This window comes from Lipophrys pholis, assembly GCF_963383615.2.
Source record: "Lipophrys pholis genome assembly, chromosome: 9".
NCBI lineage: Eukaryota > Metazoa > Chordata > Actinopteri > Blenniiformes > Blenniidae > Lipophrys > Lipophrys pholis.
The window spans coordinates 21,809,727-21,835,994 of record NC_137639.1 but is presented as its reverse complement, the minus strand read 5'-3'; the positions used below and the strand labels follow the sequence as shown (position 1 = coordinate 21,835,994).

Here is a 26,268-nt window from a genome sequence, read left to right as displayed (position 1 = left end):
CTTAATGTACTGCTGCTTGTCTTGGCCAGGACACACTTGAAAACGAGATTTTCAATCTCAGTGAGGTTCTTCTTGTAAAATAAAGGTAAAATAAAAAATGTAATAAAGTATGATTCATTTATATCAATGTTACATTTGACCATTTGCACAACGTAAAGGAAGAAAGAAAGAGATAGGGTAGAGCAGATTAAAGTATCGTGAATTGTACTTTTTCAAGACTAAATCCTCCCAAATTAGTACTGTTAATTAATTAGGCTCTGATATTCCATCATAGTTTACCAATTAATAATGCTTGGCACACAACCATAATCTTACTTACCCTGTACATCGTCACTATGTTATAGAACTGTCATGTATTTCATGATGGCAGATAATACTTCCATCCATGTATTTTCTATACAGCTTTTTCCTGTTCAGGGCTGCAGGGTGATGGAGTCAATCCTTGCTAACTTTGTGCAAAGTCAGGGTTCACCCAGTCCATCGCAGGGCAAACACAGAGAGACGGACAACCATACACACTTATAAATCACCTTCCTATCCTTGTAGAGTGATATCTGTATCATCCTCACACTCCGCCAGAGGCCTGGGAGTTTGAAGGTCCTGCACAGCATCCTAGCTGGGCTCTTCTGGACTGGGGCTTTGGTTGTTCCCTGGACCTGCTGCAGCCACTCCCCTAGTTTTGGGGTCACCGGCCAGAGTCCAATTTGAAATCCTTACGGAAATGTTGAGTTATAATGTAAATTAAACAGGCCCTCCACATCCAACACAATTCACAAACTCTGATCATGTTTTGATCAATGATCAATGATCAATCCCCATGTATAATATAATTTTATTTACTGTTTCCATAAAGTGTAACCTCTGTCAAAACACATTAAAATATCTGTATACATCAAACTTTTATACTTACAGATTTTTTTTTAACTAAATATCACTTCTATAACAGCAAACTAAATATATTTCCAGAAAAAAATTGTCTATTTATTTTTCTCTTATATTTATATACAACTTATTTTCCTGTATGATTAAGCTGTAATCACAAACAATGTCGCTCCTTATTATAAAGCCTAAAACAAATGAGGTCATTTTTCTATGTCTCCTCTTGAGGACTTGTTTGATCTTTGAGTTCAGCTGTTCCTGACGTGTCGGTGAGAGCAGAAGATTTGTCACTGGAATGAAATGAAAACAATTCCGTTACCTGCTCAGCTCATTGAAAACACATTTTTAAACGCCTTTATATTTCTCACCTCTCTCCATCTCTCTCTGGCTGCAAAATATGAAGTTAGATAAGAACATTAGCTTCTCTAAACGGACATTTATGAAGTCCAAAGATTTCCACTGCACAGTAAGTTTCACCTTAAACTTGTGCGACGTGTTGCTGACAATCTTCCTGGGAACCCCGAGAGTGTCAAAGGAGTGGCTCCGCACCCTGATTGCTCTCTAAGGCCAGAAATCCAGGAAAGAAACTGTGACGTACAAACAATAAACTAAAACATGACATACATTTTCAAAGGATGCCTCACATTCACCTTAAAATTTTCAATAAATCCCCCACTTCCTTCAGACGCTCCCCGCGCACCCTCAGAAGAGGAGTGCAGTGGGGCATCTCCCATCATGCACTGGGAGCGGGTGAAGAGTTCGGTCTGCAGGCTCTCCAAGAGTGACGAACGGGTGCGGAGCTTTGTAAGACAGAACCAAGACAGAATTAGACAACAAGCTCGATTATTGACTAATAAAGCGCATTGATGAGAATCATTCCTGTGTCTACCTCCAGCCTGCTGAACTGCTCTGCTTTATAGCAGGAGATCTCTGCATTGATGAGTTTGGTCAGGAGGAATTCTCTCAGCTGGGAAAGCTGAAAAGCAATGTTGGATAATGGCTAAAGAAAATGGTTTTCTGTCAAGATATATAAATTAATAGTCAGTGAGACTTTCCCTCTACATTTGTATTCTATTCAGTTTGAAAAGCATCATTAGTGTTTGGAAGAAAAAAAAAACAAAAAACTCCACACATGATTAAGTTTGCAATCTGCTTTCATCAACATGCAGTTCGGCCTCTTTACTGTGACACGTAGAAGCAGAAGTGGCCCTGTGTGTGTGTGTGTGTGTGTGTGTGTGTGTGTGTGTGTGTGTGTGTGTGTGTGTGTACTACGGGATTGTGGCGTGTCCATTTTTAATGTAAATACAATCTTCTTCACAAATTGACAACAAAGATTGTGCATAACATTTTATATAAATCTACATTAAAATTGAAATCGCAGGAAATTTAGATTTAGTAGTAAAGCTCCTACATCGGTGAAGACTGGAGGATCTGGCAGGACTGGACCAAAAAGAGGAACATCCTCTCTGGCTGTGACAGACATCTGTAAAGACACGCAATAAAACAACAGTCTGAGATTTTTTTTTTTTAATTGTTAGATGACATACAGATATGTACTGCTTCATATTACAGTTTAGTTCATGTGAAATAAATGTAAAAAAATTCAATTTAAAAAAACTTTTGAATTAAATAATAAGGAAAAATAATATTCTATATTGTATTCTAATTGGTGATAAACTCATGAACTTGCTTGCTAACTTACTACATAGTCTTTGAGATGATGTTTTTTTATTTTGAAAAATGGTCAATTTTGAGGCTGTTTTTCAGTTACCTGGTATGCCGCCCCACCTGCCTCGTCCCTCTGAATCTTCCGGACCACCAGGAAACAGTGCAGGAAGTGAGACTTGATCAGGTCGGAGAGGAAAGGGGTTTGTCCCTCCTGGTAGACTACTGCAACAATATCATTACCAATGTGTCTTTTTCGTTGTAACTGGAGATGAGGAGAAATGAAACCATCGGTCAGTGTGTCATCGTGAAAATTTCGTTTTCCAAATTAGTGACCTCAGTACCGGTGGAAACCCCACCACTGACCTGCTGCGGGTCGCCCTCAGTGAACGGCAGTTTGGTTGCGACATGAAACATGATTTCTCTCCCGTGAAAGGAAGTGAAGACGGTTTCGGTTCCTGTCTGGCCGTGACACACGTCCAGTCCTCCTCTGAAGCTGAAAACAAAGAAGAGAGAAGGAGAAGAAATGACGTGACTGTCCACATTAAGATCATTTCTCAAAGTGGTGGACCAACGCTTCACCCTGTGAATCCTTGCAGCTGGACTGTTTCTCCCAAAACAGACAGGAACGCTTTAAACTCCTCGCTTTCCTCATTGTTGCTCAGTATGTCCTCCTCTGTGAACTGCAGATTGGCGGGCGTTATCCGAGGGGGAGAACTTACGACAGAAGTTGAAGAGTTCGAAAATGCCACAGTTCAGTCGTTTGTTTTAAAATAAAAAATAAAAAAACAGCTTCTCGTACCTGCCCGTCCTTCTGGTACAAAACACCAAACTTGAAACTCTGAGACACTCTGTGCTCGTCGAATGTGGTTATGAGTTCTGGAGCCTGAGTGTTGAAACAGAAAGGGTTAAAAAAAACAGTGGCGATGTTTTTCACTACGAGCAGAAAAAGTGCAGAATCTGATTAAAAACAAAGACTTTCAGTCCGATGAGTATTACTGTGAGATGGACAGTTTTCAATATTGACACCTGCACATGTCCAACTGTTCAGTGTGTCAGCAGCTTTTGAACAACTTGCACTTCTCTTACTAGGAGCCTAACGGCAACATTCACAACGGGATGTGTGCGAGTGTTTATTTCAGAGCATGACCTTGAGGTAGCTGACCACATCAAACTTTGAGACAGTCACTCGGTCGCAGAGCATCTGGAAATAAAACGAGGAACACGTCGTCAATCAGTCGCCAATACTGACTGAAGCAGTAAGATTCAAGTACATGGAACCTGGATACCTTCAGTATTTTCTTTTATCATGCCTGTCAGAGGAGAACATTTTCCTTTTTACTCAAATACACATCCAACGTAACTTATTACTGTATGGTTACGCGTTACTAGGTGTTATCACATGAATAAATTAAAAATATATTCGGGACTTCAACTTTGGATATTTGAGCCGCTTATGTTGCTGTACTTTTTTTTATGTTGAGTACGGCTAACTGTGTTTGATCGTTAATGAATACTTTATGTACTTGCCCAAGTGGTTCAATACCTTTGCTAAATCAACAGCAGATGGGATGTTTGGGAAAAGGGACACAGAGAAAACTCCATGCAGGGAGCACTCCTTCATCCTGCGAGGCGAGAAACATAATCCTGTAATTCAAATTTAAAGGGGTCATATTGTGCTAAATTCACTTTCTAATGGTTCTCCAACTGTAATACCGAATGAATGACGCCTCAGAAGTGAAGAAAATCTGTCCTCTCTCTCCTTGGCTTGTTTCATTTTTTTTTTTAAACTGTGTGCTCCGGTGAGCGAATCATAAATCAAACCCTCTGAAGTGTCATCGGGGGTTTAGCCAATCCCAGTCAAGGCAGGGCCTCCCTTTGACCCTCCCACAATTTGGCAGCTCTGCTCTGGCACATGGCACCGCGAGACAAAGAACTTCATCCGCTTCCCAAGACTAGCATGTGTGGGCGGAGCCAGTCCAGTCACACAGACGCAGCAGATTATGTATGTCATAAGATTAAATTTTCAAATGGCTGAAAATCAAGGAAAAGCTCGATTTGTGGGAAATTAACTTTGAATACATTTTTGGACCAGCGAGACCCATGTGAAGTGTTGAACAGCTGTATGATATGACCCCTTTAAAAGGCTTTGCTAAGGGACTGACTGTGGATTCAAACCAGTGAACATAAGTTAACTTCACTTTCCTCTACTCCACCATGCATCATCCAATCATATGATCGTACAAAGACGTTCATTCCAAAGTAATTATTCATAATTACTACACAGAAAAACTTAACTTTCTTAAATGGCTCAGTCTCGATATGTCTTATGTGACCCAGTGGTTTCAGGTTTTCTCACTGCCAAACTTATAAAGTACAGAGTAAATCCTTTAGTTAGGTTGATAAAAGTGTCCCTCATACTTGAAGTACTTCCATCACAAAGGCTCCTGGTAGCTTTCAAATGTATTGTACAACAGAGGACACCAAATTCAAACATACAACCAGCATCATTAAGAAATGTTTTTAGTGTAAATAAGTCCTTGAAGTGACGGTGGATGTTTGGACCAGCCTCCCTGCAAACACTTTGTTAAAGCATAAAGAGAAGGAAGAAATGCTGCATAGAACATGATTATTGTCCGTATATTTACTTTGCTTTGTATTCTTTGCTATCACAAATGCTGCGTTTGGAGGAAGTATTTCTTTGTAGCATTTTATATTCTCACAACTGCCTGTATACATTTCTGCACCGTGCCTCGGGGGACTTCAAGAAAACATCCTGCTCGTCAGCCCTACACGTAACTTGAGCTCAGAGAAACTTTCCCCCATATCCTGCACTTACAGGTACTACATGCAGGCACAGTCACCAAAACACATTTAACAGCTCAATGCAGAGACAAGGTTGGCTGTAATGACAAGACATCTCTACCTCAGTATCACCCGAAGTTTGTCTTCTTCTTCCTCCAAACACACCGAGAGCACCAGGGGCCCCAATGATGGATCCATCGCTGTGAAAGAGTGATGGTACTGAGGGGAAAGAAGTGAAAAGCACATAAGCCTAGAAGGGAAACAGCCAGTCCGCCAAACCCTATAACATTCACTGACTCGTGAGCGGAAGAAGTCATGGTAGATTTTGGCCTCGCCGTCTCTCGCCATGATGTCGTAGTTCTCCTGATCGAGGCCATGGTGGGAAGAGGTGGGACTCACGTCTACCAGCCTCTCCAGAGGGGGGTCTATCCAGTAACCTCCCAGTTTTGAAGGGAGGATGAGTGGCAGTTTTCCACCTGTGGTCAAAAGCTGCGACTGAAATAGACACAAAGGAACGTTTGATAAGGCTGATGTTTGTTGGGGGAAACACATATTATGGTGATGAAAAGGTCAGTATCAACACACACACACACACACACACACACACACACACACACACACACACACACACACACACACACACACACACACACACACACACACACACACACACACACACACACACACACACACACACACACACACACACACAGGGCCTGTGCATAGAGGCATATCAGTGTTTCCTTATTGTGCAAGAGTCTCACCTTCAGAGGCAGAGGGAATTCACACCGCTGCTCATCGATCCTGCTGCCCTGATGGACAAGAGCATTGATGATAACAAACCTGGGCTGCTCAGGCGTCGCTGGATACACACGCTGCACACGATCAATGGCATAGTAACTCACCTGCAGCTTCTCAATGATTTCAAACAGCTCGGTGTCCTGGCATAAAAAAAGAAACCGGCGGCAGATGCAGGACAACAGCGCAGTCGGAGAAAAAGGGAAGGAGACACACAGGAAGGAAGAGGAACATGAAAAAGGCTTCAGTCTCAATTGGTAACTTCTCAGAAATGAAATCCCACTCACTATAATTAATCAAATGAAATTATGTGCACGCTGAATAATGATATCACCCTCTGGCTGCCGCTGGTAGAAAGGAAAGGCTTGCTCTCACTGGCAGGAGAGTCCAGGATGTCCAGTAGCTTTTTCTCTGCAGATTCGGGTCTGCTGCAACAGGTTGATTTGCACAAAAAGACACCATACATCCCCTTCTTTTCCACCTCGTATTCAGCTTAAATGTTAGATCAGAGCTGCAGCAATAACAATGTAAAAAGAGCCTCACCTCGTCTCATCCCCACATGTGAATCTGTCCACACTGTAAACAAGGAAGTGAGAAAAAGCTTTTCCCCTCAAACAGACAGGAGGAGGTGAATCAGAAAACTAGTGTCATCCATTCAAAATGTTTAATTCGAGACCGGTGCTGCATTCACTTACCCGCCATATGCCCCAAAAGTGAAACTTCTCTTCCTGGAGAAGGACATGTCATTCCTCTTTTCTCTCTCCATGGCTTTGGTGTCACTGTGAATGTTTCTACATGCCAGTTTGGGTAGCGAGTCAATCAGGGCTGGCTCAGGTTGAATTAATTCACTCTATCATTCTGTCACTCCTCCTCCTCCTCTTCTCTGCCCCCTGCCTCTCACTCATTTAAGCTTCCCTTTCCTCCCTCTGTCCTGCTGTCAGCCAAACAGGCAGCGTTAACCCGCTCATGGTCACAGGTGCAGCAGACAACGCAGACCGTGAAGCGGACACGGTCGGGCTGCTCCATGCCGCCTCGTGCCATTGATCTGGGGTAAACGCTTGTGATTGTTTGGGAGACTGACTGAGCGTAACGATAGACCTGTAAATAAATAAAGAAACCAGTGAGACATTTTCTCCTGGACCTGTTACCCTTTGAGTCAGTAAGAATCATCAATTATTGACAGCTCACACAGTGAGGGTGAGGAGATAGACAGCAGGAGAGGGTGAAGTAGAGGGAGAGGGAGGGAGAGAACGACTGAGGGGGGAGTAAGAAAGAAAGAAAGTGAGGGAGAGGGAGAGAGAGAGAGAGAGAGAGAGAGAGAATGGTGGACACAGAAAAGAGGTGTGCGTAGTTCAAATGTATCACATGACCCAAATTAATTTAGTTTATGTTACTTCTTTATCTAAAGTCAAGGCGGTTTGAACTGGAAAAAAAAGTGTAATCCATCATATGTTTACATGTATCATAAGAGCAAATTACTAACACTATAACACAAAGATATTGACTATGGCCTAAGTACTTTATGTTATTCAATGCAAATATCTGTAAGTTTACATGTTGTTTGACAGACTGAAACAGCCGTGCTTTCCACTGTGTCTGGATGCATTCAACCAAACGAGCAACCTGGTGTGAGACAAACTATGTGTGTGTGCAGAAATTACGACAAAAATATTACTACAGTAGAAAAGAGTGGGGAAAAGATCTGATCAAACAGATATACATTATAAAAAAACTTGTAAGACTGGAACAATTGCTTAATAGTTAATTAAAAAAATTGTTAGATTAAAAAATGCATTCCTTTTGATTGTGTGTGTTATTTAGTATTTCTTAATATTGTGCATCAAGGCTGCATGTTATATATCAAATATAGCTATACTATTACAAAAATCTGATGTATATAACAAATAAAAATGACAAGTGTTTTCACCAGAGATCACAGGCTGAAGCACAACATGCCAAGTGACCATATATATATATATAGCTTCAAGTCAGCCAATGAGCAAACAGTACAGAACAGATAAGCGTAAGTGTGTATAAAAATACTCTCACATAGATACTGTGGGAATTGTATAAACTCACACTTTTCTGCTGTCAGATTTTCAACAAAATAGTTAGTCCGCAATGCTGGGATTAATGTAGAATGCGTATCTGTAGAAATATTAGATTTCAAATATCACTGTGGGGGAACTTTAGTCATGACAAACATAAATACACATTAAAATCAAAATACTCATAGTGACATCTTCTGGTCCGTGGTGAAAAGGTGGCACTGTACCCATATGGAGGTGAGGTTTTGATGTCTTCAATCCAGCCTGAGTTAGAGAAGCTGATGAGCTTTTGCCTTCAGTTGCCAGGACATTTTCATCATAAGTAAATTCTCTCTCAGGGGCTGTGTAGAGATGATCTTTACAACCAAACATTTGTTCAGATTTTTTTTTTTTTCTGGCCTGCAGGTGGAAATATTTGGGAGGGATCTGTGTGAGATGCAGCGTCTGATCATTACATAGAAGTAGGACTGATTTCTAAACAAAGTAAGAAAAAAAGAAAAACCAGGACTTATAGGAGCCAGTTCCAAAATACTGGTGGAGTTTCCACACCAGGATGCAAGCTAAATATCTTCCAATCCTTCAAGTTTAACTTCACTTTAGATGATGATATGAAAGCAAGAGCAAAGTTGTTTTATTAAAGAATTGGTCTTGATGAACAATATCTATAGTGTTTTATATATGCTATAGATGTGGTTGGCAGAAGAGTTGATATCCTTCTCACATATGTTAACACCACGTTTGGAATATTAGAAACAAATTTCAATGTGATGAAGTTCAGTTGAACGCTCCGCCCAACTACAATCTTAAAAATTATGTTTGGAGCTCCTCTGTAACTTGCATAAACTCAATTAACCCCTTAGTGTGATTCAGAGCTAAGCTCATGCCTGGCTGTATGAATGAATTGTTTACTTCTCAATTGGCCCATCCTCCTTCCAATGCATAGCTCCCTTTTTGAAAGACGTGTCTTCAAAGCTCTCTCTGCTTATCAATTGGCTACTTATTTACAGTGGACAGATTCAAATCCACAATACTGGGTATTCATTACTGTCCAGCGGCCGACGGATGACTTACACATAGCTCGATGATTGGCTTTTCAACACGTCACTCATATTATGCTGCTCTCTCATTGGCTAGAATCCAAACCCGCGCTCTGGCTCCGCCCTCCCTTATCGCTGTGCGTGGTGCCCCGCGGAAGTTGGTTTGCAGACTGCAGGACGGGATGTTGTCGGTTTGCCTCGAAGTGTGAAGCACGAAAACGTTTTGCAGGATTTTTCTCGCACCACTTTTGATTCTGTTGCAGAAACAGAAGAACGGTAAGCAGTAGACTGGAGGGAATCACATTACATCCACTCGCGTGGAATAAAAAGTCGAAGTTAGCCCGCGGGCTAGCTAGCATCGGAATTAGCCACGGACATCTCAGTTAGCGCTAAATGTCAACATCTATTTGTGTTTGTTAGAGTGTATTTAACAGTTTGCAGCGGGTTTAATTTGATAAGTACCCTTTGTATGTTTAACGAGCGGTGTTTGCTGGTGTAACTTACACGTGTGTTCTGCTAGCATTGTTGTTGGTTTCATTTTCTTGTGCCTCAGACTGGCGGTTTATCATAAACTTTCCCATGTTATCTAAAATTGTCGTAAACTTTGATCCGGCGCGTCTTCCGAAGACATCCGTGTAGAGAGCACCGCCATCCCAGCAGGTCCAGCCTCTTCTCTAGCAGCAGTCTGTAGTAGGAGCCTGGGGTTGGTGACTGTCACTCCTCCTTTACACACTTCAGTGTTTTCCTGCTCTCCCCCTGTAGTGTGTCCGGCCGGGGCAAGGATGCTGAAGTGCGGCATGCTGGAGCGGGACCGCCAGGCTATCCGGAGGTGCTCTGCTGTCTTCTGCAAGCAGCTGGTGGTGGACGCACTGCTCATCCAGTCACTGCAGGCAGACGACATCCTGACAGAGAGCATGGCAGAGAGCATCATGGTGTGTAAACAACATAGAATTCATCTAATAAACAAGAGCGGCATTCTGTTGACTGCCAGCAATGAAGCTGCAACTGTTTTTTCAGCGATTTCAATGGCAACGCCTACTACTTTTATACTATGTACATTTAAATGCTGGCCAGTCATTAATTAACCTCACATGCATGTTTGTGGGTTCTGGGAGGAAACCAGAATACCCTGAGGAAACCCATGCATACGCGGGGTGAACATGCAAACTCAACAAAAAAATCCCCAGCCAGTATCTGAACCTCGGCCTGCTTGCTATGAGGCGAGAGCACGTGGCTACATTTTATATATGACATGTATTTTCATGTAGTGATCTTTGTGTATTGTCATTTTGGTGTTGTCCTCGTGTGTTAGTTAACAAATTCAAACACTTTGTGGCGTATGACCGTCACCTTCTCTGTTGATTTAAATCACTTAAAACCCTGTCAACAAAAGTCAGTAAGCAGTATCATTTTTAAATGCTTTGGTTAAGTTTAAAGCATTGGGTATTTGTTCATCAAGCCTCGGTGTCAAAACTCAAAAGTGATCTGATGTTAAGTAATGGACTGAATGATAAGTAGAATGTCTTTTGTTGATTATTGTTGTTATTTAATACAGCAATAGCCAAACAAATCTGTAAATATGAAATGAAAACCTAGCATAACACTTTATTACAGTGTGGCTCTAATGCAGCAACAAAATTGAAAGTTAAGATTACTGTGCCGGTTTTAAAAACATTAGTTTGCAGAAATAAAGCCAAGTTATGTTTAAATCAAGTCACTGTAAAGTAAACATGAGACGCCTAGGTAAGAAGAATAGAAGATTGGGCTCATAGATGCAGTTCATGAGGAACATTTGTCATTCCTGGAAGCCTGTGAAGACAAAGACACTGAGGAGAACTGAGAAGTTCTCACTTATCAACTGCAAGACAATTGCTATTATTTTGTTTAATATTTATTTTAAAAAAAGAACGACTATAATAGCTCTCTTCGAAAGAGAAAGTGAGGTCTTGCTTGAGGATTCACTCTGAAGAATATCATGATTACAGTGGGGTTCAAACCTGTAACCTACTGGCCACCCCACTACTAAGCCCACCCATACAATTGTAATAGCAGATCTTTACGTTGGTCTCTTAAGTCAAATGCATATTATTCTATCCTGTAAACCTTTTGATGTGGCACTCGACTCTCAATTAAAAATCACAATATTGATTTTCAGTCTTCCCGCCTGATTTCTTTTCCTCCAGGCAGAGCAAACCTCTCAAAAGCGGAGCTGGCGTTTGCTTCTCCTCCTGCCAAAGCGTGGACCAAAAGCTTTTAGTAGCTTCTGCTCAGCCCTCCAAGAAACGGAGCAGCAGCACCTGTGCAACCTGCTCATGCAGCCACCGGAGACAGACGGCAGAGAGACACATGTAGATGTGAGTGAGCACTATGCTAAACATCAGCACTCGTGGCCACACACTCACAAAGCTACAGGATGTTACAGCAGATTGTTCCCACATCCGCGACAGTCCTTAAAGTGTGTTCTGCACACAGATTATGCAGCCTGAGGAAGAGCCGGAGGGAAAGTCAGAGCAACAGGTCATGAAGAGAAAAAAAACAAAGACAGAGGTGAGCACAGTGCACTATTGTCATTATCACTGCTGACATTTTTCACCATATCAAACGCGTGTAAGTGCTGATGTCAGGCAAAGTAGATGTCTTTGAAGGTACTTTTATATTTGTCAGCAATATAACGCATTCCCACTGTGAAAGACTGATAGTTTTAATAACAGTAACCTTCAGTTACCCAGTCTTCTGCTGACATCATCAGTAGTCAGAGAGAAACGAGCGAGGTGAGCAGCACCTCATCAGGCCAGGATAGCGGCTGGGTCTATGAGTCACTGCCCTCCGTCAGACAGCAGCCCACAGTCAGGAACAAAGAGAGTCAGGGGACGAGTGGACAAGATGAGCAGGCAGATCTGAGAAAAGACCAACATGTCTATCTCATCATGTTTAGCTCTAATAACATAATTCCTTATCGTTTAATTGGTGTGGATCACTATTTTCTTTCTTCTAATTCCAGAGATTTGTGGACTCTTTGCTCCCACTGTCAAGTCAGGAGGAAATTGCAGCGAAGAGAGCGCGGACCTACGGTGAGTCGTGTGTGTGTGTGTGTGTGTCTATCCAGGTTAACATGTTCTGCCCGGTGTGCCATGTTGTCGTCAGTGTTTGTTTCCCTGGAAACATTTTGGACAAAGGAGTTTGTCATCTGCTTGTAAGACTAGTAATTGAATATTTGCTTTTAACAACAAAAATATTTAGTAGGCAACATATACTTCATTGGTTTAGTCTCTTTAGCATTTTAACACTTTTATAACCACATGAGAGTTTTGCCTGGTTTGTTATTGCTTCAGACCAGCTACTGTCTGCACATGCAGGCACCACACCTCAAGTATGAGTCATTCAAAGCATTGTGGTGCAAAGTTTGTATACACACCGTTGCTACTAAGAGTATTTTCTGTCATATGAAACTTTGAATGAGCGGTTCAGTTTGTACTAAGCAGATGTTATCAGCGCGACCGTGTGTTTGTCTTTGTGCTTCAGAGTCCATGGAGTTTAGTCTTGACGCTGACAGTCCCATCACCACTCCTGTTCTCCCGTGCACTTCTGACTTCTACCTCTCTCATTGCCAGCAGGTAAATCACCTCCTTTCAACAGGACAGCTCAGTAAATTTGCAGCAGCAGAACTGGCTTCTGGAGAAATGCACGTCTTCAGAGTTAAAAAAAAACCACATGAGTTATAGCTGTCGAGAGAACGACCGAGTTTGCGACTTGTAACAATTTAAACAAGAATTAAATATTTCAACTCATTAGTAGTTGTTTAATATTTACTTCCTGGTTTCTTAGTTCTGCTCTCTTCTCTTCTCTCAAGTCATACAGAATGAAATCAACCCCTCGTGGCTTTGCCTTGGTGATCAGCAATGTGACCTTTGACCCTTGTGCTGCCCCTGAGCTTGACACAAGAAAGGGAGGTGAGGTGGATGACGAGGTCCTCAGGAAGGTCTTCACAGAGATGGACTACTGTGTGACTGTTCACAGAGACCTCACTGCTCAGGTAAGACGTGTGAAAACACAGCGGGAGGTTGAAGCACGCTGTTCTCTCTGACCTTTTGACTTGTAATTGTTTTGAGGAAATCGCTTAGTGTTGTTTTGTTAGGTATGACAACTTCAAAAAGATTGGTTGCTGAATGTTGAAAAGGTGTATGTTGTAGCGTAAGATGTGTTTGTTTAGCCCAGTTTCACTGCTGTCGAACAAGGGAAGTTTGTATTGTACTGATTGTATTTCCTCCCTCAAATAGAAAGAACCTCTGAAACGTGGTCGTGTGTTCTGATGACTCTTGTCTGTATGTTTTGCATAGGGCATGAGGACATGCATTGAGAATTTCTGCAGGCGGTCAGACCACCGGACAGTGGACAGCTGTGCAGTGTGTCTCCTCTCTCACGGCACCGAGGGAGCAGTGTATGGCACAGATGGCCAACTCCTGCAGGTGAGGCGGTTTTCTGTGTTTATGTGAAATGGCAAGCTGTTCCTTTTTACACTAAAAATGTCTGTTCCTTGGTCTATTTCAGCTGGACTGGGTGTTCGAAGCCTTTGACAATGTGCACTGTCCGCTTTTACAAAACAAACCGAAGATGTTCTTCATCCAGGCCTGCAGAGGAGGTACGTCTGTGACCTGCAGGGATTTGTTTAGAAGACCAATTCGACGGTGTTTGGCTTGAGGAATGGGGTGGTCTCTGCTCTTTGGTCTGGTTTTAAAGAGTGAAAAGAGTTTTCTTTTCTAGTGAACTTGATTGATCCAATGCACTAATGCAGCAGTAATGGCAGGTTTATTTTAACCGGCCCAAATGTGACGAGTGTCACCGACTAATGGGTCCAATTCGCTGAACGTTTGAGCAAATAGGAAATGCCAACATGACATTGTGCCAAACAAATGTTTAAAGCTGATTTACCAACTTGGTGTTCTGAGTATTGTGTCTACCGCAGGGAAAGTAATACAGTCCTCCTGGATACACATCGATCATGCTGTTCTTTGTTGATTGTACTCAAACCGAAAGCGCAATCTGTCTGTGTGAGCACCCAATTTAACGCTCTCTATTTGTGATCTTACTAAATTAAGCCCACAGTAAGCATGCATTAGACACCACACAAATCCTAGTTTGAAACTCACATCCATGAAATGATCTCATGTGTGTGCTACTTTAAGAAACCACTGCAGTGACAGAACAGACAGGTGTCAGCCTGTCCTTTCACATGACCAGACGTTGTCTGCTGTCCATCTTCTGACCACTGGGAGCGTCTCCACAGGTGACGGGTCCGCAGTCATCCATCTGCCGCACACGTCCAGATGTCGTGAACATCAAATGCACACTTAGATAACGTGGTGCAAATGTATCACAGATGCAGTATGCCAGATAAATCTGTGACTTAACAAGCTCCCAGGAAATGATTCTGTTGCTGTGATGGAGGTTGTGACCTTAACGCTGCACCTCATGATGCTGCTGACAAATCATCAGACCCCTCAGGAGCAAACTTAATTACTTCACACAGTCACTAGCTCCACCAGAGCCCACCACAGGTGTGCTGTTCAAAGACTATTAGATGTGCTCATCTACTGCCTCAGCAAATAGCTTCGGTGGAAACCAATCATTATTTATTACCAGTGTGGAGAGTTACATTGGTGGTAAAAGAGAAACCAAAAAAAAAGGAATTAAACTGGGGGACTGAAGTAATAAAGATGTGGTTTAAAACGGTGCCAGATAAAATGATGAGGATTTTTAGATTTTTTTCTTTAAATAGATCGATTGTTTTTAATTAAGGGTTATGTAATATAATATATAATTCAATTTGAAGAAATAAGTTTATTTTCTCCTCAAAATTGTTGAGTCAAATGTCATACAGAGAGCAGCAGCAGCCTCCGCATGGAGACGTAGGCGATTGCATAAACTCTGTACTACTGGATGTATCAAAAAGAAATGACTGAAATATATTTCAGTGAGTCAAACTTGAGCCATTTTACCTACCCCCCATCTTTAAACACTTGTTAAAGTAGGGCCTGTTCTGTGATTAAATTCTGCATCATACAAGACTCACACAAGCTGAAGACGAGTCTGTAACGTCAGAAGCATCGCAAACAAGACCGAGCCAGTTAAAGTGCATCAACATCAAACAACTTTGCCATCTTTCAGATGAGATGGACTGTGGCGTGGAGCAGATCGACGGTCCAGCCAGGACCTGCTCGCCGGGCTGTGAACAGCGGGATGCTGGGAGAGAGGGACAGGGCGACGCAGACTTACGAAACAGAGAAGACTTAGGAAAGCCCAGGATTAAACTGCCCCAGCGCTCCGACATGATCTGCGGCTTCGCGTCTCTCAAAGGTCAGAAACTTTGTAAGTTTGTCCAATTTGTTTCACTTGGATGTTTTCATTCATGGAGTCTGCAGCTGAATCTGTTCACACATTGTACAGTAACGCCTCATTGAGTTTAATTTAGTTTTTTTGGTGCAGTGCACTGACAATGCCTCACTTTGAAGGTACACTTTGTGCAACACGAGCTGTCAGATTAAAGACCGGTCCAGCCCTGGCAGACGCCTCAGCTCTGTCCTGCGTCTCATCTTGATGTATTAAGCCTTTATTGTTTGATCTTTTTCCTCCTTAAGGCACAGCAGCCATGCGAAACACCAAGAGAGGATCCTGGTTCATCCAGGAACTCAACGCAGCACTCCGCCTCAATGCCAGAAGCACACATCTAGCAGACATCCTGGTGCAGGTGAGCACACGTGTCCAACACGTCCAGAGACTTTATTGAGATCTTAATGCATCTTTTTAGGCTCCTGGGATATAAAAGCAATTCTGTCAGGGTTAGATACGTCTATCAGGTACGTTTCTATATATAATCTGTAACTGTTGTAGCTGCTACAATCTGTCTCAAACAAATGATAAGCAAATGTGAGGAGGACTTTGATATTTGAAAGAAGAAGAAGATGACATGAGGATTTAAAGTGACTTCAGTACGAAATGCCAAAATGATAGTTGGTAGATTCCTAAAGAAGTGAAATGCAGGACAAAGTCCATATTCCCTTTATACTTTCATACTGAGCTATTTGACCGTGATAGTAAAACACTTGCTCTATTCTCTGTGAGCTTTGTTTATTTCTCACCTGCAGGCTCCTGCAGCATGTTACTCCTGCCTACTGGAGTCGCCGTAGTGGTCGTCACCTGCGATTCACTAGAGAGCGACATCGTTCAAAGTTTATAAAAAAAAAAGTACTTGTCGGACTTTATGAGCAGCTCATTGCACGTTTGAACAAAGTCAACGTTTCAGACATTGAAAGACTTCTCTCATGTGTGTACTGTAACGCTTGCTCTTGTATGATGGAGCCAAACGGCATTATAACTGACAAAGCAAAACAATAATAAATATAGGTGGCATTTAAACTAAACCATATTGATGGTAGCTACGGATTTGTATTTCTTGGGAGTTTGCATATTTGTTTTTGAACCTTTCAGAAACAATTTGTTTAAAAAGTTAATTATTTGTTGAGTACATGGACATACAAAAGATCAGATCAAATTTGCCTCCAATCCAAGATGGTCACTCCTGTTTCTGCTAATTTGACCTTAAACAACCTTTATAACCCCATAAAGAAGAATCTCTGATCGTTCCACCCTCTTTTCTTCTGTCTGTAGGTCAACGGTCGTATCAAAGAGAGGGAGGGTTACGCTCCGGGCACCGCTCACCACCGCTGCAAAGAGATGTCAGAGTTCACCAGCTCATTGTGCAAAGATCTCTACCTTTTTCCCAAATACCAGCCTCAGTATTGACAAACATGCACATTTAGTCGTTCCTCGTATTGAAGCCTCTAGATAATGGCAAACGCAGATGCCTTTCCCAAGACAATTACTGCCACACACACTCGCATTCCTCGGTTACGGTTGGATCTGTTTGTTCCAATTTGCAGACATAGACGCATGTAAACTCACACACAGGAAGAAAGAGCACGCTTCCATGGAGTTTTATGTATTTGAACACGGGCGATGTATTAACATACACCACACCCGCCATACTGCATCTCTGTATTTGTGCCAGTTAGAGGGTGTAAATTTTAATTCTTTGTAGTCAAACTGCGACTCCAAGGTTTCACAAGTCTCTCTTTTTAATATGTATTTTGTATACAAATCTATTTTTGTGGCTTTCTTTTGTAAGAAACTGTTTTTATAAGGATTTTTAAGCCCCTTTGTTTATGTGAAATGCGATGTTTGTTGTATATAATGATCATTCCTTGTTTTTATCGCAGTAACAGGCAGGGGGCAGCGCAGCAGAGACCAATGCATTTAACCAACTCTTTCACCAAACACCTGCACTTCCAAATCATTCTTATTGTCCTGATTACACACAGCTATGGCATTAGTCGCAGAAAGCTTTATATTTATGATGAAACGGAGTTTGACTTTGTAACAGTTCGGCTTACGTGAGGAAATTATGTACCAGGCAGCTTCAAGATGAAATTTGAAGATGTTACTGCATCACTTTATCCCTGAACGTTTGTACAGTGGTGCTATCCTTGTGGGGTAACTCGCCCACAATATAAACTCTGACCTTCACTCTAACTCCGGGTGTTTGCTTCCTGCGTAGTTATAGTAAGGATGAAAGTTGTCTTCCATTAACGGTATGCAGCCTGTGCCATGTGAAGAGGATCTCTTAGATAAACTAATGACCGTGGTGACGCTTTGCCTCTATTGTATTGCTTCAGCCCATGAATGAGATTGTTTGTCCCTGAAAAGCTCAAACTGAGAGAAGTTACAGTGTTGTAGTGAAGAAAAGGGAATATATTGTGGAAACAGTGTTTGTCAGCAGAGTTTAAAGACGGAGGGCCTGAGATGGAAGGTACTCATTCACATGGTGGGGTTGAGACATGAAACACAAACAGTGTAGTAGCTTCCCTGCAGTGCGAGAACATATTATTGGTATTTGCTGCCAGGCTCTGCTAAGGTGCTGCGTCGAGAGATAGATGCTGGGAGAAACTTCATTTCTGTCTTTGACTGCCAAATGTGCTGTACAATAAACAGGCTTTGGGTTGAAAAACACTTTCTAGGTTTGTTTGTTTTTTTTGATTGTGTGGGTGTGCATTTCTTTGTGAAGGTGTCTTTTTTAGTGTCTGTAAACATTGAAACTACTTCCAAATGCTGTTAGTGAATACTGCCTCACGTCTGTGAAAGGCAAAGCGAGTAACTATCAATAGTAACTATTGACATTTAAATTACAATCACTGATAATGAATCAGTAGCAATATGTTTCGTGTGTGTGTGTGTGTGTGTGTGTGTGTGTGTGTGTGTGTGTGTGTGTGTGTGTGTGTGTGTGTGTGTGTGTGTGTGTGTGTGTGTGTGTGTGTGTGTGTGTGTGTGTGTGTGTGTGTGTGTGTGTGTTTAAGGTTTTCGGTTGTTGGCGCCAAGAGCAAAACCAGCAATCGTTACTTCAGAGTTTTATATACTTTCCATACATGTCAGAGCTCGTCCGCTTTACATTCCAAATTAAGAATTTTTTTTTTTAACTTGAATAAAAGCAGGATGCAATGATTTGATGATTACAGTCCATAAACAACATATCAGATGCTGACAGGGAGACATTTTACTATTTCAGTATTACTATTTCAAGAATTTACCGGCAGTATCAATTCTCACAAAAGCTGAGACACGGACAACAAACAGTAAACAAATTCAAGTCAACTATTAACTGACAACAGGTCATGAAATTTCGGTTGATAATCACACTGTCTATTGTCTTGAGACAATCTGGAGAAATCTCTACACACAGAAGACAAGGTCAAAGGTTAATAGTAAACGTTTGTGATCTCTGGGCCCTGTTTCAGTACTGTATTAAGAGTAGATGACTTTAAACCACCGCATGGGCTCAGGAACACTTCCAGAAGTGTTTTTTTTTTTCTTTTTCCGACCACTGCTTTCTGCAATGGCAGGATCCATCCTGGACAGAGTGACAGATATTCATACCTACTGTACAGGCAGGGCTAAACACACTGACGTGTTGGGAGAACATGCAAACTTAATACAACAAGATCTTTTCTTTTTTAAATGTCCCAACAATTTTAGGATCTGTTCTGCACTTCTCAGCCATTTGCTGGCGGTTTCACTACTTTTTCCACCCGTGTTCAGTCGGAGTTGAAGGCCTCTGCCTGAATGTACACTGCGGCCGCCCCTGAGCAGACCGCACTCTACTTGATCCTTCTTGTTGCTGTGTTTGTGTGTGTTGTTGTCGGCATACAGCCTGTCCTCTCCGTTCTCAGGTATAGTGTAACTGGCTCGCCCTTATTCCGCTGCGCTCAGGTCCCTCCGTGCTGCGAGCAGGACGTATGTATCTCTCACTCTGCCCGCCACCCACTGATAATGTTCTCTGTGTATCAGATAGAGGCCCAGCCAGCTGTCCACAGCCATTCCCCCTGTGACACACACACGCACACACACACACACACACACACACACATAACGTACAGAGTAACACATTTTGCGCTGGCCTCCGGTGTAGCGGCGAGATTAGGCTGTTATGCGCTAGCGTGTGGACCACAAAGCGGGGCGGAGTTAAGGGGGATCTGTGTGTCTTATAATGGCTGCCTGTCTCATCAGGCCGAGAGGAGGAACTTGAGGAGAAACCCACCGGTGGAAGAGAGGCGGTCCGGATTAACTTGTCAGGGTGGGATGTTGTCTCTCTCTGAGAGGTCCAGACACACACACACACACACACACACACACACACACACACACACTGAAGACCTGTAGGCTTTTGAGCTCTCAGCCAAAGATGTACAGCACAGGTTCACTGCATTTCCGCCGGAGTGGTGAAGTACGATGGATATCACTTTACTGGAGGAGCGTTTTAGGGTGTATCTGTGTGTATGTGTGTGTGTGTTTTACTTGGAGTGGGCACATTCGGGCTGGAGCATGTGAGTGTTATGGGGATTGCCTTGCTGCATTGGCTGATTAGGTGTGAGCTGTCATAGGGGTGTCGTGTGCACCTTCCTGCTCACGTTGCAGGGGCAGCCCTATGGGGGGTGCCCGTCCAACTCCCACCCCCACAACCACCCCTGTCCAAACAAGCACAGGCCGTACACACACACACACACACACACACACACACACACACCCACACACACACACACACACACACACACACATGCACCTAATGGTCGCCTGGCAGGGAGGGTGCTGCTCAGGGCAACAAGTTGTGTATCTGTGTGTGTGTGTGTGTGTGTGTGTGTTATTAGGTGTCTGCAGTTCTAATAAAGGAAAGCACTGCGTCCTTCCATGCCTCATCAGATGGCTTTGCTCTGCTTTGTCTGCCTGTCTGATTTCTGTCCGTGTGTCCGCCCGGTTGCACAGTGGAGCTGGATGGCTCGCAGCCTCTGGATCATCTGGAGAAGAACGTGTTCAGGACGAACCTCGTCTGTGTTTGATCCCTGCTTATATACGTAACCAGTGTGTTTGAAGCTGAATTTCCATCAGACTTGGGAACCTCAGAAGATGCCTGCATAGTTATTGGACCTGCCGGAAAGATCGTGCTGTATTAAACAGACGGGGAGAGCGTGTGTGTGTGTGTAAGTGTGTATGGTTGTTGCCCAAGCCATTGGAAATGCTGGGGTGTCCAGCGGGGTTATTTTTGGATCAGTGACAGCGTGTCAATGGCTGCAGATGCGTCGCAAAGGAAGGCTCTGAGATACCAACAGACCCTGGTAGGTCTTTCACAATCTTCTTTCACCTGCCTGCATGTTTGATGGTAGAATGTTGCTCTTGATTTAAAAAAAAAAAAAAAGTCTCTTGATTCGTCCACTTTTCTCTGCACCTGCTGCTCCTTCAGCTTTCCATCTACTCACATGTCCCTTCATCATTTTGCTCCTCCTCCCTCTTTCTCTAACTAATTCTCCCAGTCGGGCTTTGATCACTTTTCTTCTCACCCGGGGTTATTTGTTTTCACCCCCTGTATCTCTTCTCTTGTTGTCCATGCTTCTTTTGCCACATCACACAAAGTCCTCCTCTTTGCCCTCCTGTCCAATCAATACTCCTCAGCTCAGCGCTCTTCTCACACTTCCTCTCTTGTCCTGTCCTTTCCTGCAAGATTTCTTCGACTTAATGTCGAGTTTTTTTGGTGCAGCCCTCAAACACATTAACAGTCTCAACCGTTTCACACTGCCCACGTCACACCACGCTGAGTGAAGGCGATAAATGAAAAGTCATCTCTGCAAAAGAAACTGGAATTTTATTATTTCTTCAGGGCTCAAATGCCAAAGCGTTGCCTGATCTTTTTGCATTTGATTGATTTATTTATTTATTTTCTTTTCTCTGTCGCATTTTATCTGTGGGTGCGTGTCTTCTCGGTGCCACCTGTACCACTTCTCAAGCAGCAGCCTTGTAAAGTCATTGCTGTTTTCATGTGTTGGTGGATATAAATACCTATATAGAGGAAACCTGAGCAGACAGGTTAGATGTACGTGGTGAGATGAAGTCATGTCACTATATCCTCCGGTTCATCTGTTTAAATGCTCATGCAGAATGATAGTCATTCCTCCCAGGAGCATCTCCACATCTCTGGCAGAGTTCAACCACCTTACCTCTGTGCTGTGGACTAATGTATTTCACTGCCTCACGCTCTTCTTTCCTGCAGAGGTGATTGTGAATTAAAAGACGAAACAATGACAGATAGACATGTGATCCTGCAACTTGGCTGAGCTTGTGTGTGTAACTGATAAAGTGAGGAGCAGCAGCAGCAGCAGCAGCAGCAGCAACATTGACGGTGGTTTCTCTTTTTCTTCTTCTTTGAGAAGATGGATGATTGCCTACGACGAATCACTAAACCCTGGCCCTCCTTCGGCCGCTCGGGGTCCCACAGGTCAGATATAAATAAGAAATCCGTGTTAATCACACTGGTTACGAGCTGAATGTCTCTGGAAAGTTGCACTGCTCCCAGGTGTGAATGCTGCGACGGCATTTGCATATAGGAGAGAGGAAACTGGAGCCTTGGAGGATTTGAGAAGTTTACATGAAGAGCTGTTAATAGACGGTACTTATACGATTTCACGTATTGATGAAGAGCAGCCGGCAGCGGCGAGTCTTTTAGGCTCAATGAGTCAGACGGGAGTTGACACATGACATGATGGTGTTGCTCCAAGTACAAGGTTAAAACTCGGCAAAAAAAAAAAAGTCTTGCATATTTCATACATTTCATCTTGTAGACCGAAACCTGCTTTACGCTGATTTGTTGGAGCCTTTAGTTGTGATTTAAAGAGCTTTAATGAGTCAGTCTTTACATTACAGGATTTCACATGTTCAGGCATAAAATTAGTTAATTAATATAAGAACTGAATTACAGAATGGGGAATATTTACATACTAATTATTCCTATAGTTCATTTTCCAAGAAGAACTGTGTAATTCATGCTAATTTGTAGAGAAATTATTGAACTGAACGCTCAGTTTAAAGTTTGAGTTCATTTTTATTCACTTGTCATTAAAATGACAAACACTCTGTATTACTGTAAAGTATCATTAGGCACCTATACTTTTATGAAGTTTTTCATACCGTGTGGGATTTCACTCATACTTTTACAGTTTACATCACAGGACCTACTTTGCTACTTTTGGAATATAAATCATTATCCAGACCTTTTCATCTGATTTCTATGTTTGTTGCCAATAGGTTTGCTCTTACGCCCAGGGAAAACCCTGCTTTACATGTACATTTGTTCATCAAAGTGTTTTTATTTATTTTCATACAGATAAACTGAATCAAATATTAAGTGTGATGAGAAAACCACTTTGTATTTTTAGTCTTTACCAACACCAGTACGTTTACTTATTATTGAGCTTAACTTAAGCAATATAACTATAGGTGTACTTGATAAAGAAATATATCTTTACTCCTTCCTGCTGTGGTTTCTATGTGCACAGGTGTAACACCTTTAGCTGTCTGGCCAGCCGTACCTGAAACTTTTGGAGTTACTGCTCAAACGAGGGAGTCGCTAGCAGAGTCATGTGTCAATGAAATGTTAGTAAATTTGAAGTCGGTCTCTGTTTTAGTAGATGTTTTCGTAGACGTGGAATTTTTTTGTCAACCGACTTGTTTGACAAAGTAGAACTGACATGTTGCCTCAGAAGGTTATCACGAATTGGCCCAGCACATTACTTCAATGTAATTAGTTCCTAATCGTACAGATTTCCATAAATGATCATGAAAATGATAATAATGTTGTTTTTTTAAGCTCAAACTCTAAAAAGCTTTCAATCAGCTGTAGTTGACGTGTCACCCTGGAGTCTGGAAGCCTTTTGCCCTCCAGATTAACTCTGTGCAAAGTTTTGTTAATCGCCTCCAAGTACCACAACTGCCGTCGACCTCTGACCTTAACAAGGAGGAAGCTCCCTCTGTGGACTCGTGTTGCGCTGATAGACACGCTCCAGCAGGGTGGCGAGAACAGATAAACGTTTGTGTATGCACACACACCCACACACAAACACTGGCTGTCTGTTTGATACAGCCGGGTGTGTGTTACAATTTATATGATGGATGTGCTCAAAAACCAGGTTGTGTGAGGAGACCGGTCTCGATCTGCGAGAACGTCAACAGCGATGAAATAGATCTCATAAGTCTCAAATGTTACAGGCTACTAAAAGGGATAATGTTCACCTGCCAAATGTCTTGCAGACTGGAATGGCTGCGACGTAGACGATTAAGCCATTAAACTTCATACGATACGCAGTCACCTGACAGGTCTGTTCAAACGCAGGGGGAGCTATATTGTCGTAATTAAATGATCGGCCATTACATCAACGGCTTCGAGATCAAACATCACTGTGGTGAATAGTGTCAATAACTCGTCATTGTTTTGCATAAAGGCTAAAGCTCTCCATCTGTCTGGACAACAAGTCCCCTGGGAGAGGTCGGCCGAACAGGGGGACAAACAGCATGAGAGAGAGAGAGAGAGAGAGAGAGAGAGAGAGGGGCAGAGAGAGAGAGAGAGAGGGGCAGAGAGAGGTGCGGAGAAGTGTGTCAGTGAACATTGGGTCACACCACTGCTAAATTTATCCACGAGTAAGGTTTCACCTCAGAGGTTTGGCGGGGGGGGGGGGGGGTGAGAGGGAAAGTTTGAGGGGAAAGCGTGAGGGAGACAGGTGAAAGTCTGTCGTCGGAGTTCAAGCACAGGTGAGACGACGTGGAAGTCAGTGACAAAAAAATCCACTGAAGTGAAATTTAATAAAAAGGTTTTCAATGAATATTGATTCTTTTACTCAGATTCATATGTGAAAACATAAAAACACTTTGACTATCACGACGCAGAAATTACCTTTACTGTGGGTTGTTTTTGGACAATAGAGAGGCGTCTGCAAATTCCACCACCAGATGAGGCTTCTCTTGCCCTTTACCACAAAACCGGATTTGGGTGGTGACGCAATATTCAATATTTAAATGAATTAACTGATGATGAATTTATGGAAATCAGTGTTTTGTTCGACTGCTCTTTGCCTTCAAAGCGGCGTCACTTCTTCTCAGCACGCCCACACAGTTTTTGTGCACTAACGTTGTTTCAAAATGTCTTGGTGAACAGGTCTGTGTATGTAGTCTGGTTTAGATCCTTCTGCCGACTCATGTAAACTTAGAGGGACTGGATCGGGGCTCCGGGGGGGCCACAGCCCGTGTTACTCTTTACACTGTAAGTCCTGCTTATGAAACATAGACATATGTACTGCTTCTTGTGTTGTCTTTAGTGAGTCACATGTTCAGGGAAAAGAAAGAATATATATTTATATATATATATATATATAAATAAATAATACATAACCTTACAAACCCCACAGAGAGCTGCTACAGAGAGACTGAATAGACGTGCAGCTTGACAGCCTTCGGTCGTAGACACCTGAGCAAGGATCACAAGTAACTAAAGAATTTCTGTTCGAGGCTGAATCTGAAAAGGAACTCCCACTTAAAGCAATTCCTTCTCAATGAATAAATATGGTTGTTTTCTCATAAAATGACCCAAATTACAGTTTGAAATAAAAATGCAGGAGTGAACAAAACAATCAAGTATTGTCCCCACTGGAGACTTAAATAATTACATGATTAATAAAGTACATAATGTCTGGCACTGGTTCAAGGATTGACCTCACTGCACTGAGGGCCTTTGTTGCATGGTTCTCCACGTCTGTCCTCTCTAAATTTGACCTTGAATAAAGTTATGAAATACTCAGAATACTGAACACTCGACATATGCACAGTGAGAAGCTGACAGATGCTCCTAAAGCGAATAAAGGCAGGTTAGGAGCAGGGAAATGTTTAGAATCTTCTCCAGAGAGGTTTTCGATTGAAAGCTGCTTCCATTCATCGTTTTTTTTGCATCTACTCATTCGCAGAAAGAGGTTTGGAACTTTTCCCAGCATGCACCATGCGAAAGGCACTGAAAAACTCCTTTACAAATACAGACGGCACGTCTCCAAATTCAAGGCCAGCGATAGACACTGATAATGAACCATCCGATACCAGCACAGGTAAATATAAAAAGACCGCAGCCCACCGAACAGACGGGCGCTGGCGCTGTTTCCCAGGTCTGCAGAAGATTCTGAACCGCTTCCTGGAGGGAGAAAATCCAGCAGCTTTCTGGTCCTCAGTGGAGCCACAAATCACTGGAGAACTACTGGGTCACATCAGAACAACAGATAGCGACCCATTTCTGGTCTCACGCTTGGAGAGTGGCTTGACTAAATAAGGACTTAAACTGTGTTAACTGCTTGCCCCAAAAGAAATCCACAGATATGCATTTGATGGCTTGAATTACCCACTTCAGTGGTAAATACTTGCAGTTTAAACTGGACGATGTACTTGTGTCTTTAGTCATCACATTTTAGGATTATGTCCCAAAAAGATACTTTAGCACAAAACAAATGTCAGCCAATTGACAAAAATAGAAACCCTGATAGATTATACTGAAACAGAGCCCAGGCAGGCTTTAGGGGAGCATGTCAAATATGCTCATGGCATTTAAAGTACAGTATAGCATTATCCAGGCT

At 42.5% G+C, this 26,268-nt stretch overlaps 3 protein-coding genes across 6 annotated transcripts in view; 2 read left to right on the top strand and 1 right to left on the bottom strand.

Moving 5' to 3' along the window:
* Positions 1–802: 802 nt before the first annotated feature.
* rap1gapl (RAP1 GTPase activating protein-like) lies at positions 803–6,925 on the bottom strand. The gene is made up of 19 exons (XM_080471424.1): positions 6,843–6,925; positions 6,691–6,723; positions 6,482–6,572; positions 6,255–6,290; positions 6,114–6,161; positions 5,647–5,844; positions 5,471–5,568; positions 4,091–4,169; positions 3,695–3,748; positions 3,347–3,430; positions 3,127–3,227; positions 2,911–3,040; positions 2,651–2,809; positions 2,291–2,362; positions 1,769–1,855; positions 1,530–1,679; positions 1,357–1,440; positions 1,248–1,267; positions 803–1,169 (listed from the first exon to the last, which is right to left on the bottom strand). The coding sequence occupies exons 1-19, from the start codon at positions 6,911–6,913 to the stop codon at positions 1,091–1,093; spliced, it is 1,674 nt and encodes a 557-aa protein (XP_080327550.1). The 5' UTR covers positions 6,914–6,925; the 3' UTR covers positions 803–1,090.
* A 2,404-nt stretch (positions 6,926–9,329) lies between these two features.
* Positions 9,330–18,298, top strand: casp2 (caspase 2, apoptosis-related cysteine peptidase). 4 transcript variants are annotated; one of them, XM_080471405.1, is made up of 12 exons: positions 9,379–9,508; positions 9,995–10,164; positions 11,416–11,586; positions 11,705–11,779; positions 12,234–12,303; positions 12,755–12,846; positions 13,083–13,265; positions 13,570–13,698; positions 13,781–13,871; positions 15,398–15,586; positions 15,868–15,977; positions 16,898–18,288. In XM_080471405.1, the coding sequence occupies exons 2-12, from the start codon at positions 10,015–10,017 to the stop codon at positions 17,030–17,032; spliced, it is 1,395 nt and encodes a 464-aa protein (XP_080327531.1). In that variant the 5' UTR covers positions 9,379–9,508; positions 9,995–10,014; the 3' UTR covers positions 17,033–18,288. The 4 variants fall into 4 exon arrangements, with proteins under 4 accessions (XP_080327533.1, XP_080327531.1, XP_080327530.1 ...); XM_080471404.1 differs by having other exon boundaries at positions 15,398–15,598; XM_080471407.1 differs by lacking the exon at positions 11,705–11,779 and having other exon boundaries at positions 9,330–9,508; positions 16,898–18,298.
* A 2,522-nt stretch (positions 18,299–20,820) lies between these two features.
* Positions 20,821–26,268, top strand: part of LOC308114481 (chloride channel protein 1-like) — a gene marked incomplete at its 3' end in the record, with an annotated part of 31,798 nt that continues 26,350 nt past the window's right edge. The window contains exon 1 of the mRNA XM_080471379.1: positions 20,821–20,949. Coding sequence (XP_080327505.1) covers positions 20,899–20,949 — 51 coding nt within the window. The 5' untranslated portion in view covers positions 20,821–20,898. The remainder of the gene's footprint in view (positions 20,950–26,268) is intronic.